This window comes from Macaca nemestrina, chromosome 4 (assembly GCF_043159975.1).
Source record: "Macaca nemestrina isolate mMacNem1 chromosome 4, mMacNem.hap1, whole genome shotgun sequence".
In the NCBI taxonomy this organism is placed as follows: Eukaryota; Metazoa; Chordata; class Mammalia; order Primates; family Cercopithecidae; genus Macaca; species Macaca nemestrina.
The window spans coordinates 10178328-10192613 of NC_092128.1; the positions used below are offsets into that span (position 1 = coordinate 10178328).

The 14286-nt window shown below is 43.2% G+C and overlaps 2 protein-coding genes across 7 annotated transcripts in view; one reads left to right on the top strand and one right to left on the bottom strand.

Moving 5' to 3' along the window:
* LOC105474844 (cullin 1) overlaps positions 1-14286 on the bottom strand; it is a 104980-nt gene that overhangs the window by 6442 nt on the left and 84252 nt on the right. For all 6 annotated transcript variants that reach the window (XM_011729649.3, XM_011729651.2, XM_011729650.3 and 3 more), the window contains exons 10-17: positions 11664-11771; positions 11477-11583; positions 8894-8942; positions 8381-8512; positions 7149-7266; positions 5994-6070; positions 5379-5510; positions 3002-3094 (exon numbers count right to left, since the gene is read on the bottom strand). In XM_011729649.3, the coding sequence (XP_011727951.1) occupies positions 3002-3094; positions 5379-5510; positions 5994-6070; positions 7149-7266; positions 8381-8512; positions 8894-8942; positions 11477-11583; positions 11664-11771 (816 nt within the window). The remainder of the gene's footprint in view (positions 1-3001; positions 3095-5378; positions 5511-5993; positions 6071-7148; positions 7267-8380; positions 8513-8893; positions 8943-11476; positions 11584-11663; positions 11772-14286) is intronic.
* On the top strand, positions 262-1469 carry LOC112425407 (signal recognition particle 14 kDa protein-like). The gene is made up of 2 exons (XM_071094305.1): positions 262-766; positions 1370-1469. Exons 1-2 carry the CDS (start codon positions 268-270, stop codon positions 1372-1374), a joined length of 504 nt encoding a protein of 167 aa, XP_070950406.1. The 5' UTR covers positions 262-267; the 3' UTR covers positions 1375-1469.

Here is a 14286-nt window from a genome sequence, read left to right on the forward strand (position 1 = left end):
CAAGTCTGTCAGCACCAAACAACAGGGAAAGAACAGTCCTTGGCCTCAGACTAGGCAATGACTCCTTAGAAATGACACCAAAATCACAAACAGCAAAAAGAAAAAATAGATAAAATAGGCTTCATTAAAATTAAAAATGTGTATATAAGAAAGAGAGTAAGAAGACAACCCACAGAATGGGAGAAAATATTTACAAATTACGTATTTGATAAGGATCTAGTATACAGAATATTAAAATAATTTTTAAGTCGAGCCAGCGTCGTCGCGATGGTGGTGTTGGAGAGCGAGCAGTTCCTGACGGAGCTGACCAGACTTTTCCAGAAGTGCCGGACGTCGGGCAGCGTCTATATCACCTTGAAGAAGTATGACGGTCGAACCAAACCCATTCCAAAGAAAGGTACTGTGGAGGGCTTTGAGCCCGCAGACAACAAGTGTCTGTTAAGAGCTACCGATGGGAAAAAGAAGATCAGCACTGTGGTGAGCTCCAAAGAAGCGAGTAAGTTTCAGATGGCTCATTCAAACCTACTGAGAGCTAACATGGATGGACTGAAGAAGAGAAACAAAAAGAACAAAACTAAGAAGACCAAAGCAGCAGCAACAGCAGCAGCAACAACAGCAACAGCAGCACCTGCCGCAGCAGCAACAACAGCAACAGCAGCAACAGCAGCACCTGCCGCAGCAGCAACAACAGCAACAGCAGCACCTGCCGCAGCAGCAACACCAGCAACACCAGCAGCAACAGCAGCAACAACAGCAACAGCAGCACCTGCCGCAGCAGCAACAACAGCAACAGCAGCAGCAACAGCAGCAACAGCAGCAACAGCAGCAGCAACAGCAGCACCTGCCGCAGCAGCAACAACAGCAACAGCAGCACCTGCCGCAGCAACACCAGCAACAGCAGCAGCAACAGCAGCAACAACAGCAACAGCAGCACCTGCCGCAGCAGCAACAACAGCAACAGCAGCAGCAACAGCAGCAACAGCAGCACCTGCCACAGCAGCAACAACAGCAACACCAGCAGCAACAGCAGCACCTGCCGCAGCAGCAACACCAACAGCAACACCAGCAGCAACAGCAGCAACACCAGCAGCAACAGCAGCACCTGCCGCAGCAGCAACAACAGCAACACCAACAGCAACACCAGCAGCAACAGCAGCAACACCAGCAGCAACAGCAGCACCTGCCGCAGCAGCAACAACAGCAACACCAACAGCAACACCAGCAGCAACAGCAGCAACACCAGCAGCAACAGCAGCACCTGCCGCAGCAGCAACAACAGCAACACCAACAGCAACACCAGCAGCAACAGCAGCAACACCAGCAGCAACAGCAGCACCTGCCGCAGCAGCAACAGCAGCAACAGCAGCACAGTAAAGGGCACAAATTTCCTGCTTTCACCAATTAACCACTGAACTGCTATTTTTTCCTTTTGGCCACATAGCTAGGTTTCTGGTTCCCCCACAGTAGGTGTTTTCACATAAGATTAGGGTCCTTTTGGAAAGAACAGTTGCAATATTTATAGGGTAGTTGTGGTAAGAATCTAGTTTATTTTGCATTTGGCTAATTGGTCTATGTTGCATGGTTATATTCTCCTGGATTATAGATTAAAAGTCTCTGTAGGCATCTCTGTGAAGAGCAAGCTATCATTAAACATGTCTGTTTATCCAAAAAAAAAAAAAAAGAATTTTTACAACTCAACAAAAAGACAAATAACCCAACTGAAAAACGGGCAAAGAATCTGATCAAACATTTCTCCAAAGAAGATATGCAAATGGCCAATAAACACAAAAAAGATTCTAAACATCATTAGTTGTTAGAGAAATGCAAGTAAAAACCACAAGATACTACTTCATACCCCTGTGATGGCTATAATTTTTTTTAAAAAAGAAAATAACAAATGTGTTGGAGAGGATATGGAGTAACTGAAAACTTCATACACTGTTGGTGAGAATATGAAATGGCACAGCCACCATGGAACAGTCTGGCAGTTCCTCAAAACATTCACAGTGATTACAGGACTCAGCAGTTCTATACTTAGGTATACACCCAAGAAAACTGAAAACATATTCACAGCAGCATTGTTCATCATTGGAAACAACTCAAATGTACATCAACTGATGAACAAATAAAATGTGGTCCAGCTATACACTGGATTATTCGACCACAAAAAGAAATGAAGTACCAACACACGCTATAACATAGGCAAACCCTGCAAACAGTATACACTAAGGGAAAGAAAACAGGCACAGAAAGTCATGTGTTATATGATTCCATTTATATGAAATGTCTGGAGCAGGCAAATTGATAGTAAATTAATGGTTGTCAGGGGCTGGGAGCTAGCTGGTAGTTACTGCTAATGGGTGCAGGTTTCTTTTTGGGATGATAAAACCTTCTGGAATTGGATAATGGTGGTAGTTCTCTAAGCTTGTGAATATACTGAAAACCACTGTGTACACTTTAAAATGGCTTTTATGTTATGTGAAATTTTATTATCTGAAATATATCTCAATAAAAAATATGACTAGCAGGAAAAATAATACTAAGGTGGAAATTTAAGCTTAGTAAGAAAAGCCTAGCTGGAGAAACAGTTAAGAACTGGTTAAATGAATGAGGGAAATGCATGGATGAGGAGTATGTGTGTGTTACACCGAGTTTTATTTTTAAGAGACAGGGTCTCCGTCACCCAGGCTGGAGTACAGTGGCATGATCATAGCTCACTGCAGCCTCGACCTCCCAGGCTCAAGTGATCCTCCCGCCTCAGCCTCCCAAGAAGCTGGGACTACAGGCACGTGCCACCATGCCTGGCTCAACACTGCGTTTTAAAATTAAGACTTTCATAATGCGCATTAAAATCCTGGAATAAGAACATATTCATATTCATGAGGCAAACATCTATTTCAAATGAAAGATGCCCATATCCTCTCCCTTATCTTTCCTAACAATATCCGCGAGAACAAGGAAACGGCAGCTCGACAGAACGAAGAGGCTGAGAGGAGAATACCATTTTAATCTGGGTGCTGTCGGTCAGCTGTTGCACGGTGTAGGCATCCTCCGTGTTGTACTGAAGCAGGATGGCCATCTGGAATGTAGACGCCTTTGAGGCCCCCCATAGAAAAGAAAAAGAAGGAAAACTTAAATGCATGGAAACACCTCCAAAAATACATGGCCTAAGTTTGAAGAACTTATTTATGAAACACATTCTTTAAACAAGTACAAACAAAGCGCAGATCTATTTAAAAGGGAATATAAAACGTGGCAATGCCACCACAATGCGACATCTTCCCGAAGTCATTCATCTTCCATGTTTTCAAACATTAAAATAATTTGAAGTTTTTTCAAAAAATGTATTGTCTATGTGGATATATACTATAGATATGTACGTCCCCACTCGTTTTATAGCGAAAATCACATATACACACACCTGGTATATGTGGACATGTTAAGCATCAATCTCCAAATCTGTTTTTGGCACATGAGCTAAGAAGTATTATCTTTTGGCACATTCTTGATGTAAAACAACACAAATATCAAATTATATTTGGTTTTCTAATCCTAAGTACTTTACTATGAAAGTAGGAAAAAAGTAAGTAAAGTATGAAATGGCAAGTGCACTAAAGGTTTTCTTTTTTTGAGACAAAGTCTTGCTCTGTCACCCAGGCTGGAGTACAGTGGCACAATCTCAGCTCACTGCAACCTCTGCCTCCCAGGTTCAAGGGATTCTCCTGCCTCGGCCTCCCGAGTAGCTGGGACTATAGGCGAGCACCACCACGCCCAGCTAATTTTTGTATTTCTAGTAGAGATGGGGTTTCACCATGCTGGCCAGACTGGTCTCGAATCCCTGACCTTGTGATCTGCCCGCCTCGGCCTCCCAAAGTGCTAGGATTACAGGCTGAGCCACTGTGCCCGGCCCTAAAGTATCTTCTAAAAGACAGGTAGCACGCGTTGGTTCCTGATTGCTGAGAGCGTGCGAGCGAATGAATGCCCCCGAAGACTCCTTCCTCTCTTCTCCCTCTTTCCTTGCATAATCGACAGCAACAAGTAATGACCCATGACTGTCAGCCACTGCTCGCCCAGCCAAGACCTCAGTCAATGAAGAGAGAAACAAACAAAAAATGCCACATGCCCGTTTCAGGGGGGCCCACAGACAACAGTGCTTCCAGGGCCTTGAACAGAGACACAAGGGAATGAGTGTGTTGCTAATGTCTTCTACTGGGCCCGCTCTTGGCTGCCTTAACATGGCAGACACACCCTAGGCAAAGCCTCCGCCTTGTCAAAAACTGGACACTGAAATTCCAGGTACTATAGTCGAACACATGGATTCTTCTACGAATATTTAGGGATAAATGAAACAAAATTTCAATTATATAGTAAGAAACATTCAACTTGATAAAGACCTCTGGAGCCAGCGTAACAACACTATGCATTTTAACAATTTTAAGTCAGAGTAGATTTATGAAAAGTTTAAATTAATGAGCAGCTTGAGCCTGCAGAACAACCCATTCTGAAGTTTCTTAATACTTAAACATAGACTTGTAGTTGTTCTCAGAAGTTTATTGGTGAAACCTTCTCAGAGACTAAATTATGCCATTACTTGTGAAGCCCACTCTGTACAAAAGTGAAGTAGAAAGAGCCTGGAGTTTTTTTTTCTTTTTACTTTAAAAAATTTATAGAGATGGGGTCTTGCTGTGTTGTCCAGGCTTGTCTCAAACTTCTAGCCTCAAGCGATTCTCTGGCCTCAGCCTCCCAAAGTGTTAGGATTACCAGCATGAGCCACCACATCAGCGAAGCCTGAACTTTAAGAGAAAAGACTTTAACTGAAATTTTGGCTCAGCTACAGATAAGCTAGGATTCAGAGAAATTCACTTCAATTAACCCAAGCCTCAGTTTTCTCACCTACAAAATGGAAATATTCTTAGTTACACAGTTATAAACTAGGTTATACTCAATATCGTTGTAAGCACTGTTGTTAATGTGAAACTGCTTTGTCAAAGGTGGAGAGCTGTTATAATTAAATGCACGCAACTCCAGCGTTTTAAGTCACTACCTGAACACTTGATGTGTGTCCGGCAGGAGCCGTGCCAAACACTTAACTAAATACGTTATTTAACTTTCACATCAATTCCCAAGTATAAGCACTAACATCCCATGAATGGAGGAGAAAACTGAGGCTCACAATCATTAAATAACTTGTTCCCCAGCCAGAAAGAATTGGAATTTGGCTCCTCTGATTCTTACAACTCGTCATGCTTTAAACTTGCCACTATTTCACCAGAAGCTGAATTCTAGATTCTGCTGCTGAGTCAACTGCTAATGATTTCTATAATTTACCTTATGCTCATTTAGAACAGAAACATTTTAAGACACAAACGTGATCTTACCTGCAAAGTATATCTGTTTTTGAAGCAGTTAGTTACCAATTCTCCTTTAGACAACTGATATAACCACGTCAATTTACGGCCACTGTGGCGGCTGGCGTAGAAAGCTGTGAATCGCTGATAACTACGTTCCAACTAGATAAAAGGACAGCATTATATGGAATACAGATCTCACCACGTCCTACAGGCAGTGTTTCTAAGCAAAGCACACTGTTCCAAGCCTACAGTACAAAGTCAGTGCTTATATAAAAGTAAAATACGAACACCAGGTGTCTGCCTCTCTTGTAAAGCGCTTTAAGCACTGGAAGGTACGATCTTAAAAAAGGTTCATACTTCAAGACCAGCAGGTTCGTCAAGGTGTTCATTACACAACTAATTAGGCTCTAATTACAATAAAGAAACATGTGTGTGTGTAGAGTTGGGCCAGCCAGCCCACCTTTAGACATCCAGACCTGCCCCACCGCACAGGGCTCTTCCCTGAGTGCTGCCTCACGGTTCACTGTGACGCAGCCAGCCGGCAGGAAGGCCGTCTGCAGGCCTATCCCCTTCCACAGCGAAGGCTGCCCCGCCCCACCCTCCGCCTAGCACTAAGGGGACGGCAGATAAACCCATCCTTACCTCTGACGGCAAGGCGAACGTACAAGACTGCTGGAAGGGCCAGGACCCAGAGCTCAGCACTTGAATGCTGAAGTCCACTGGGGGGCGGAAGAGAGGGGAGAGTGAACATTCTGGAATACATTAATTCGTTTATAAATTGAAAAATTCAATCATTTCAGATGAATGTAGGTTGCTCTTTATTAAAAAGCACATTAAATAAAAATCCTGCTTGAATATAAAATTAAGAATTGAACATTTTATTCAATTAAAATTAGCAAAAAGCGCAAGAGCCAGATATTCTTTTCTTCCAAAGAGTGACAGTCTTCATTTCGCTTCCACCTCGGAATTCTGCTGTCACATGCCTGCCCTGCTTCCCTTGCTTTCCTTTTCAGTCCTGAATCACTGAGTCCACTCAAGCCACGCCTGGGCTCGCCAGGCCCGGCATCATCACAGCCCCAGACTCATGGAAACTTACAAGCAGGAGAAAACTGCTAACTTCACTACAGTGTGTGTTTCAGTTATTACTGTGAAAAGACACACATGGTCTATAAATTATAACACTAATTTCATCTTCACAGATAGTTACAAAGCCCACTGGCAAAACTGTCCAGGTTTACAATGGAATCGTTATCCTGATTTGGGAAAAATAAAACTCTCCATTTTTCCTTTAAAAAGACAAAGATGATCAAAAGATGACGTAAGCATAAATCTGCCATTCTACTACTATGCGAGGCCTTAACATACCAGCCCAGCTGCCTCTCCTGGAGAACCGAATCACCTGTATCTGCCTGTACTGATCCCTAATCCCAGTCTGAAGCCACAGGTCTTTAGCTTGACTGTTACCTATGCAGGCCAAGGGAACATGAAAATAAATGCTAGAATGGATTCAAGCTAAGGTTTACTACAAGACAAAACCACGCCTGTGAGTCCCTCCCCAGATCCCAACAGGTGGTGACCTCGCCCCAGTACAGCTGACACCACTTCAGGGGCTGTCATCTCCTAGTGTCACACGGGAGTTGGGGGAGGAGGGTTGGGCATTTGGGAAGAACCTCCTGATTCTTAGTTCTTGAATTTCTGACGAAGTCCCTCCCATCTTCACCTAATACTTTGTCATTTCTTCATTTGCTACAAAGAACTCTGCCTGTAAACACAACAGACAGACACACGGATACTCACAGTCTAGGGGTTCAGAATTTGTCAAGTGCTTTTTGAACTGCTCATTCAGATCTTTGCTCACGCCAATGTCTTGAAACATGCGCTGAAGTTTAGAGGTGTACTCGAACCCGCAAGCTTGCTGAGAAGAACGCAGACGACTGTCTTATTAATTTGTACAAAAATATAAATGTATACAAGGGACTCTTAGAGAAATCAGAGTATACAATATATAATTATATGGAACTACTAGCAAAGCTAGTAACATTTTGCTATATTTTACAGTACAAATATGCATGGATTAATACACTGTCAAAAACCCCACAACTCTATGTTGCACAGTGAAGTCTTTGCACACACAATTCACGCACAATTTATGAGCATCTGAGAGCAAGGCGTCCTGGCACTATGGTAGAATACAGTGATGAAATAATTTGTCTCTGTCTCTTACCAGAAACTGAACTGTGTGCCCCCAAAATCCCTGTGTTGACGCCCAAACCTCCAATGTGATGCTATGTGGAGGGATGAGGTCTTGAACGTGGGGCCTCACAACGGGACTGGTGTGCTTGTAAGAGACGCAGAGGAGCTCTGCACTCTCTCTGCCACGTGAGGCACTGCAAGAAGGTGGCTGCCTACACAGCCGGAAGAGGGCCCGCACCAGGAACCGAATCAGCAGGCACCCTGATCTCGGACTTGCAGCCTCCAGAATTGTGAGAAACAATTTCTGTTGTTTAAACCACCTGGTCTATGGTATTCTCTCACGGCAGCCCACGCTGACAAAGATACCCACATAATTTCGGGTCACAGTAAAATATGCTCCAAGTCAGATAAGAGCAGTTGACAGCGCTGACAAACAGGTGCACAAAGGAGGTGGCGGAAGAAGAGCTGCCGACAGCAAAGCAACCAAGCCCAGAGCAAACAAAACCTCCACTCAGCTCCAGGCCAGCACAATGTGAATGCGCTCCAAGGCCAAAGGTGTGAGAGGCAGGAGAGGCCCCACAGATGGTGAGCTGAGCCCAGCCAGGCCTGGGTAGGATGGAAGCCCCACGGGGGGCGTTGGGGGGAAGGGGTCAGGAAGGCACTGGGGCCCAACGAGAGTAGAGCGATAGTTGTGGGAGGCTTTCAGAAGAGCAGCGGCAGAGCTTCTTGTACAAACCACTGCACAAACTCCTCTGCCTGCCTCATAACATGGAGAGACTAAGAGCTGTTTTAATAATGACTCGGAAGCTGGGATTTTTCAGGAAGATGAAACTCACCTTTAACTTGGAGATCATGCTGGCTTCGGCATCGTCACTCGCGCTATTCTGGTGGACGAGCCTCTTGGCGAGCATCTTCGCATAGAACTTCTGAAATACGTCTTTGTCTTCTATGTACTTGAAGACAACCATCTGGCAAAGCCACCGAGACAACACACTTAACAAGCACACACACAAGCCGACAGTGCAGAGCCGACTGTCACCGGCCACAAGCCAGGAGCCAAGATGTGCCCTTGGCTTTGGGCAGGTCTGTACGCCAGCGTTTATGATGGCAAAAACTCCACCCCAGAGTCTTGAAAGTTTTGTGAATCCCTTAATTCAGTGAGTTGGACTATTACTGAGAAAAATCTGAATGCTAAAAGTAGTAACTCAATTTAGGAAGTAAAACCATAGATTCAAAATAAAATCAATGATTATTACTTTTTACATTTCACAGGCCCTCTATAAATAACATGACAAACAGCTTGTGAAATACACAGCTACTGGAAATGGGTATGATCATGAAGCACTTACCACTTGATTGAGTGTGTCTTCTAGTTCCGCCTCCTCTGGGTTCTTGGAACTGAAAATTTAAAAAAGATACCATGTTTTAAAACATCAGTACATTTAAACAAGCACCACTCAGCCAGAAAGCAGGTTCAAGCATTCAAAAGATCAGTTCTCATCAGATGAGTGCAGAGGAAGACGGAAGGTTGACTTTCCTTACAAATTGGCAATCTCATACCATAACCTCATCATTGAAGAACAGATTATGAAATAGTCATTTAGAATATCCAAGGTGAAAACCAACAGGAGATATTTATAAAACGTTTCCAAAAACATTCTGAAGAAGTTTGCCTTTAAGATAATCCACTTAAACTTCAGTAAAGGAAATTCACTTTACCAATTGCTTTCTAGTCCGCTGTAATTTAACTTTGGAGAAATAAAAAGGCACATAGATTCCCTTTCATGGCCCAGTCATTAAAGATAATGAAGGGGTTTAAATTCCTACTAAACTGCTGCCCTCTGTAGTTATATGTACAAGAGATGATTGTCCTTTAACAACTGATTCACTCTATGAACAAACAATAATTCAAAAGTGACTTAAAGGTAGATGAAGTTTTGTACAGGTCTTTTCTACAAGACCGCTTTATAAACAACACCCCTGATTCATAGAAAACGAATCAGCCACCACAGAAACTCTGAAGACGTGTCTCCAACTGGAGAAGAGGTGTCTCCAACTGGAGAACAGTTGGTTCAGAAAACCCAGCCCTGTTCTCGGCACTCTTGGGTCAGGGGTGTTCCTCTTCCCTTGGAGCAGTTTAACTTAGTGCCTCCCTGACTCCACTCGCCCAACACACACTCGTTAAATAGATGCTGTGGAAATGTCTCTGCCATTCTGTCTGCATCAGTGGCCTTAACCAGTAATCAGTAGACTTGACGAGGGACATTTATGAAAAGACAAGGGATAAAAAGGACACTAAAGCCAGGCACGGTGGCTCACACCTGTAATCCCAGCACTTTGGGAGGCTGAGGTGGGTGGATCACTTGAGGTCAGGAGTTGGAGATGAGCCTGGCCAACATGGTGAAACCCTGTCTCTACTGAAAAAAAAAAAAAAATTAGCTGGGTGTGGTGGCATGCCTGTAGTCCCAGCTACTCAGGAGGCTAAGGCATGAGACTCGTTTGAACTCAGGAGGCAGAGGTTGCAGTGAGCCGAGATCATGCCACGGCATTCCAGCCTGGGTGACAGAATAAGACTAAGTCTCAAAAAAACAAAAACAAACAAACAAACAAAAAAAATAAAACCAAAAAAACCAAAAAAACCCATGATACTAAGTGTTCTGTCAAACAAACTGAAGACCCAGTAGAGTATCTCCATAGTCATAATATGCAGCCCCCCAGAATGAAACCAAGTCATAAGAGGCCTTCCAATTTAAAGCCCCTTCTCATTTCTGGAGAGGATCCGACTTGTTAAATTACACACTAAACCAGGAATAAATATTCCTGTTTATTGCAATAAACAGGGAAAAAAAAAAAAAAATCAAACACTCAGAGTTTCTCACTGGCCTTGGGTAAACTGGGTTAAGAGAAAGCTATTGACTTTCATCAAATGTTCTCCCATCATTTACCAAAAAGGCCACATAGTTTTTACACAGTTCTCTGTTAATGTAGTACACTACATCAGACTTGGTACTGCTGGGTTATCCTGACGTTCCTAGAAAGCTATACTATGTTTTGAAGAATTATTATTTAGTTCACAGGTAAATCTGGCTTGTTAATATTTTACTTAAGATTTCTGCAACTCTATTCTCAAGTGACACTTGTTTGTAGTCTTTTCATTCTGGTATATGTGGATATTCTCGGTCTCTTTTGTATTGGGGTTATGCTAGCCTTCAAGAGCTGTTTCAAATATAATTTATTAATATCAAAACCAGTATAATTTGGGAGTGGGGAAAACTATTGCAACAGAAAGCCAGAAGGAGATTGGCTTCCTTCATTAAAATCTTTAAAACGTATTGTTGTGATATTTGGAGTAGAGCATCTCTAAACTGAAAGACACTTAAAGTGAAAGAGAAGCTGAGAGAAACCAGAACATACAAACAAAACAATCAGTGAGAACTTCAAAACACAACGCAGAGGAGAAAGCTATATATTATCTTGCTTCCAGATCTTAATACACATACACTGATTAGAAAACATATCAATTGAGAAATGAGATTCAAAAGTAAAGAATATGAAACAGCAACAGAAACTCATCTAACAAAAACAAATTTAAAACTACACAGAACAACAAAGGTAATCTACGGCCATACCACCCTGAACTGAACGTGCCCGATCTCGTCTGATCTCAGAAGCGAACAGGGTGGGGCCGAGTTAGTACTTGGATGGAGAATAACCAAAGTCCCACAATACACTGAGACACCTTCTGTTTTCAAAACAGCCAGTGGGAGGGAAGGCGGATTTTCAACCGGAAAGACGATTACGTTCAAGCATTTTCTCATGAGGCACAAAATTTACAATTTAATGTATGTAAAATGTAATGTAAGTTTTAATTCCTCATATAAAAGCTGAGATTTTAAACAGGTAGACTAAGAAAACATAGGGTCATTTAATACCTTTTCTTCAACAAGGAGTCACAGTATCGAGCCAGCAACTCAGGGGATTTACTGGATGACTGGGCCATCTTGGTAACCGCATTGTTGTTTATGAAGCGACCACAAGCCTGTGTTACACAAAATACAGTTAGAGACAAACGCCCCATCCACATATACTACAGGCAAGTCACAACCGTCACACACCTACCTTATCGAGAGCAGCCACAAAGCCAGCGTCATTGTTGAATGCAGACATTACCAGGGCATTGTATTTTTTATGAACATCAAGCACTGTCTGTACATACATTTTGGGGTCCTTAAATGGGGGCAGAAATAGAAACAAAAGATGGTTATTGGGGATTAAATTGTGTATTAATGTATACAATGCATGTACTAGTATATAAAATATTCTAAAAGCTATAGATACCTTTTCAAAGTTAAGAAATAAGATCAAGAAATACTTTTGGTACCGTCACTGAAACACATAGGACATTTTGTTTACATACATAAAAAACAATCTATTCTCCACACTCAAAACTAAATATTGATTTCGAGCTTGCATTAAAAACAGTGAAAACTCAGAGATCACGAAAACAGCATTTTCCAAGCGACAGTTCTGCTTTGCCAATTTCTCCTTGTTAAACAGTCTGGACTGTTTCAGCTGGAGAAGGCGTTTAGCCGCTCAGGTCGGTCATCAGCCCGGCTGCGCAGGCAACGCGAGGGAAAGCGGGGCTCAGGGCGCGAGTCTGACTGGTCCCCCACCCACTGCAAACCAGAGGCGTGGATCTGCGTGGCGCTGCGAGGGGTCAGGGCCTCACCGCAGGACGGGAAGAGGGGCAGAGCACGGCGCAGGGCAGCAAAGGGGCCTCCCTGCAACAAGGAACAACGTGGAAATGCAACGCGAAGGCTGGCCGCAGAGGCTGCTGTGGCCAAAGGCAGGCAGCGACAATGGAAAGCAAAGGAGACTGAGCTAAGTGCTAACAAGAAAAAGAGCGCTGCTGCTGGGCATGCAGTGCACGCCACCACCACCCTTTACGGGGCCGCGACAGCCCACGCTGGGAAGCAGGTGCTGTTTTCATCCCCATTCTACAGATGAACTGTCTGTCACAGCTAAGCACACTGCCAGGAACTGGTGGCAGAGACAGGCTTGGCTCCGGGCTGCGCGGGAGCCGGGCTGGGAAGGTTGGTGGGAGGGAGCTCCGGACCACGGACCACCCCTAGCCAAGCACAGACCCAGGCACTGGGGCACGCCCGTGTTTCCACAACACCGATCCATTAATCTGCAGGGCTCAGGTGCCAGAAATCAGCATTCCCAATTCTACCTAGTCTGCATTTTTTACAATTTGATTGATTTACTTGTTTTTAAAAAATAACGTGTAAAAGTAAGGATGAATGATTTTTCTGCAACAGGGTTACACTAGGAGTGTCTGAAGTTTTCTGTTAAAAAAAGCTCTATACAATAAATGCAAGGTTTATTATTATTATGAATATATTGTGATAGGTTCAATAAGATATAAATATGGTCTCTACCTGACATAAACATTTGATAAGAGAAAACATTAAAAGGGAACTTAATGCAAAATAATTGCCAAATAAAAATCACTTAATATTCAAAGGCAGTATTGCAGATATTTACTATTTTAAAATTACCATCTTAAAAATGTTAAAACACACAGAGCGTTAACTGCACTTTCCAGATAGCCTTGCTCTTTGTTTCATGGCTATCCCAGACGTAGGGAAACTTCTTCCACTTTGCCTGGATGGTCTTAATCTTCAGAGTGAACCAAAAGCACCTCCAAGTTGGGTCATATCTTATTTCATATAAGCTTGCTTCTTTTAAACAATGAAAATATTTTCTGCTTGACCTAATTGTGGTTTTGCCACTGAAATAGATATTGTTTCTGCCAATTCAGATTTTAGATCACTTTCAGATTTCACATCAAATTATTCCAGAACATTCAGATATACTTCTCTCTGCCTTCCTTCTGTTACAGTATTTACAAAGTGCTCCAGCCTACAGCGAGGATTCAAACACTAGAAAGTGCTAGAAACGTTATTGGGTAGTTTTCGAACACGGTAACATGCAGGATCTCTTAACAAGTTAACGGCCCTACAAAGAACTGCGTGTCAAAACTGCCAATTTAAGGGCTCAATTTGCTTCCAAAACTTGCTGTTTTTTTGGAAGGCCACTCGCAGGATTTATGGGTAGTACGTTATGTATATAAATATTAATACTTATTTTATTTGCAAGAATGACTTCACCCTTAGCAGCAGGGGGCTACAGACCCACCTTACAAGGCCTTGCCCACCTGGCAGCCTGACCACTCAGCCTGCACGGCTTCCCTGCCACACGCCTTCACCCTCTTTCCCGAAAACGCCAGCCTCGACTTACTCCACGCTCTTGCTTGCGATCTGTCATTGGTGGACTCCTCTGAACCAGTGACATCTCTCTGTTGACTATAATGTTTCCGAATTACAACACTTTTCCGAATTTTCTCAAAATTTTTTGGCCATTTTTTGTCAGATTTGGAATTTGGAAAAATACCAATTTCCCGAGGAATGCCAGGAACAACTTCTCCCATGGAAAGCCACATCTCCAGGAATCAAGAAGTCTTCAGACTCCAATTCCAAAATGCTTTCAACTACAGCAGTCTGGCTGGTGAGATGGGAGGACTCGCATGGAACCTACTAAGGGAAGTGTGTCAAAACACTGGCCTTGGCTGGGCTCGGTAGCTCATACCTGTAATCCTAGCACTTTGGGAGGCCGAGGCGGGCAGATCATGAGGGTCAGGAGTTCTAGACCAGCCTGGCTAACATGGGGAAACCCCATC

What these genes read in the sequence shown, in the direction of transcription:
- LOC112425407 (XM_071094305.1), top strand. Translation starts at nt 268, where the DNA reads ATGGTGGTGTTGGAGAGCGAGCAGTTCCTGACGGAGCTGACCAGACTT.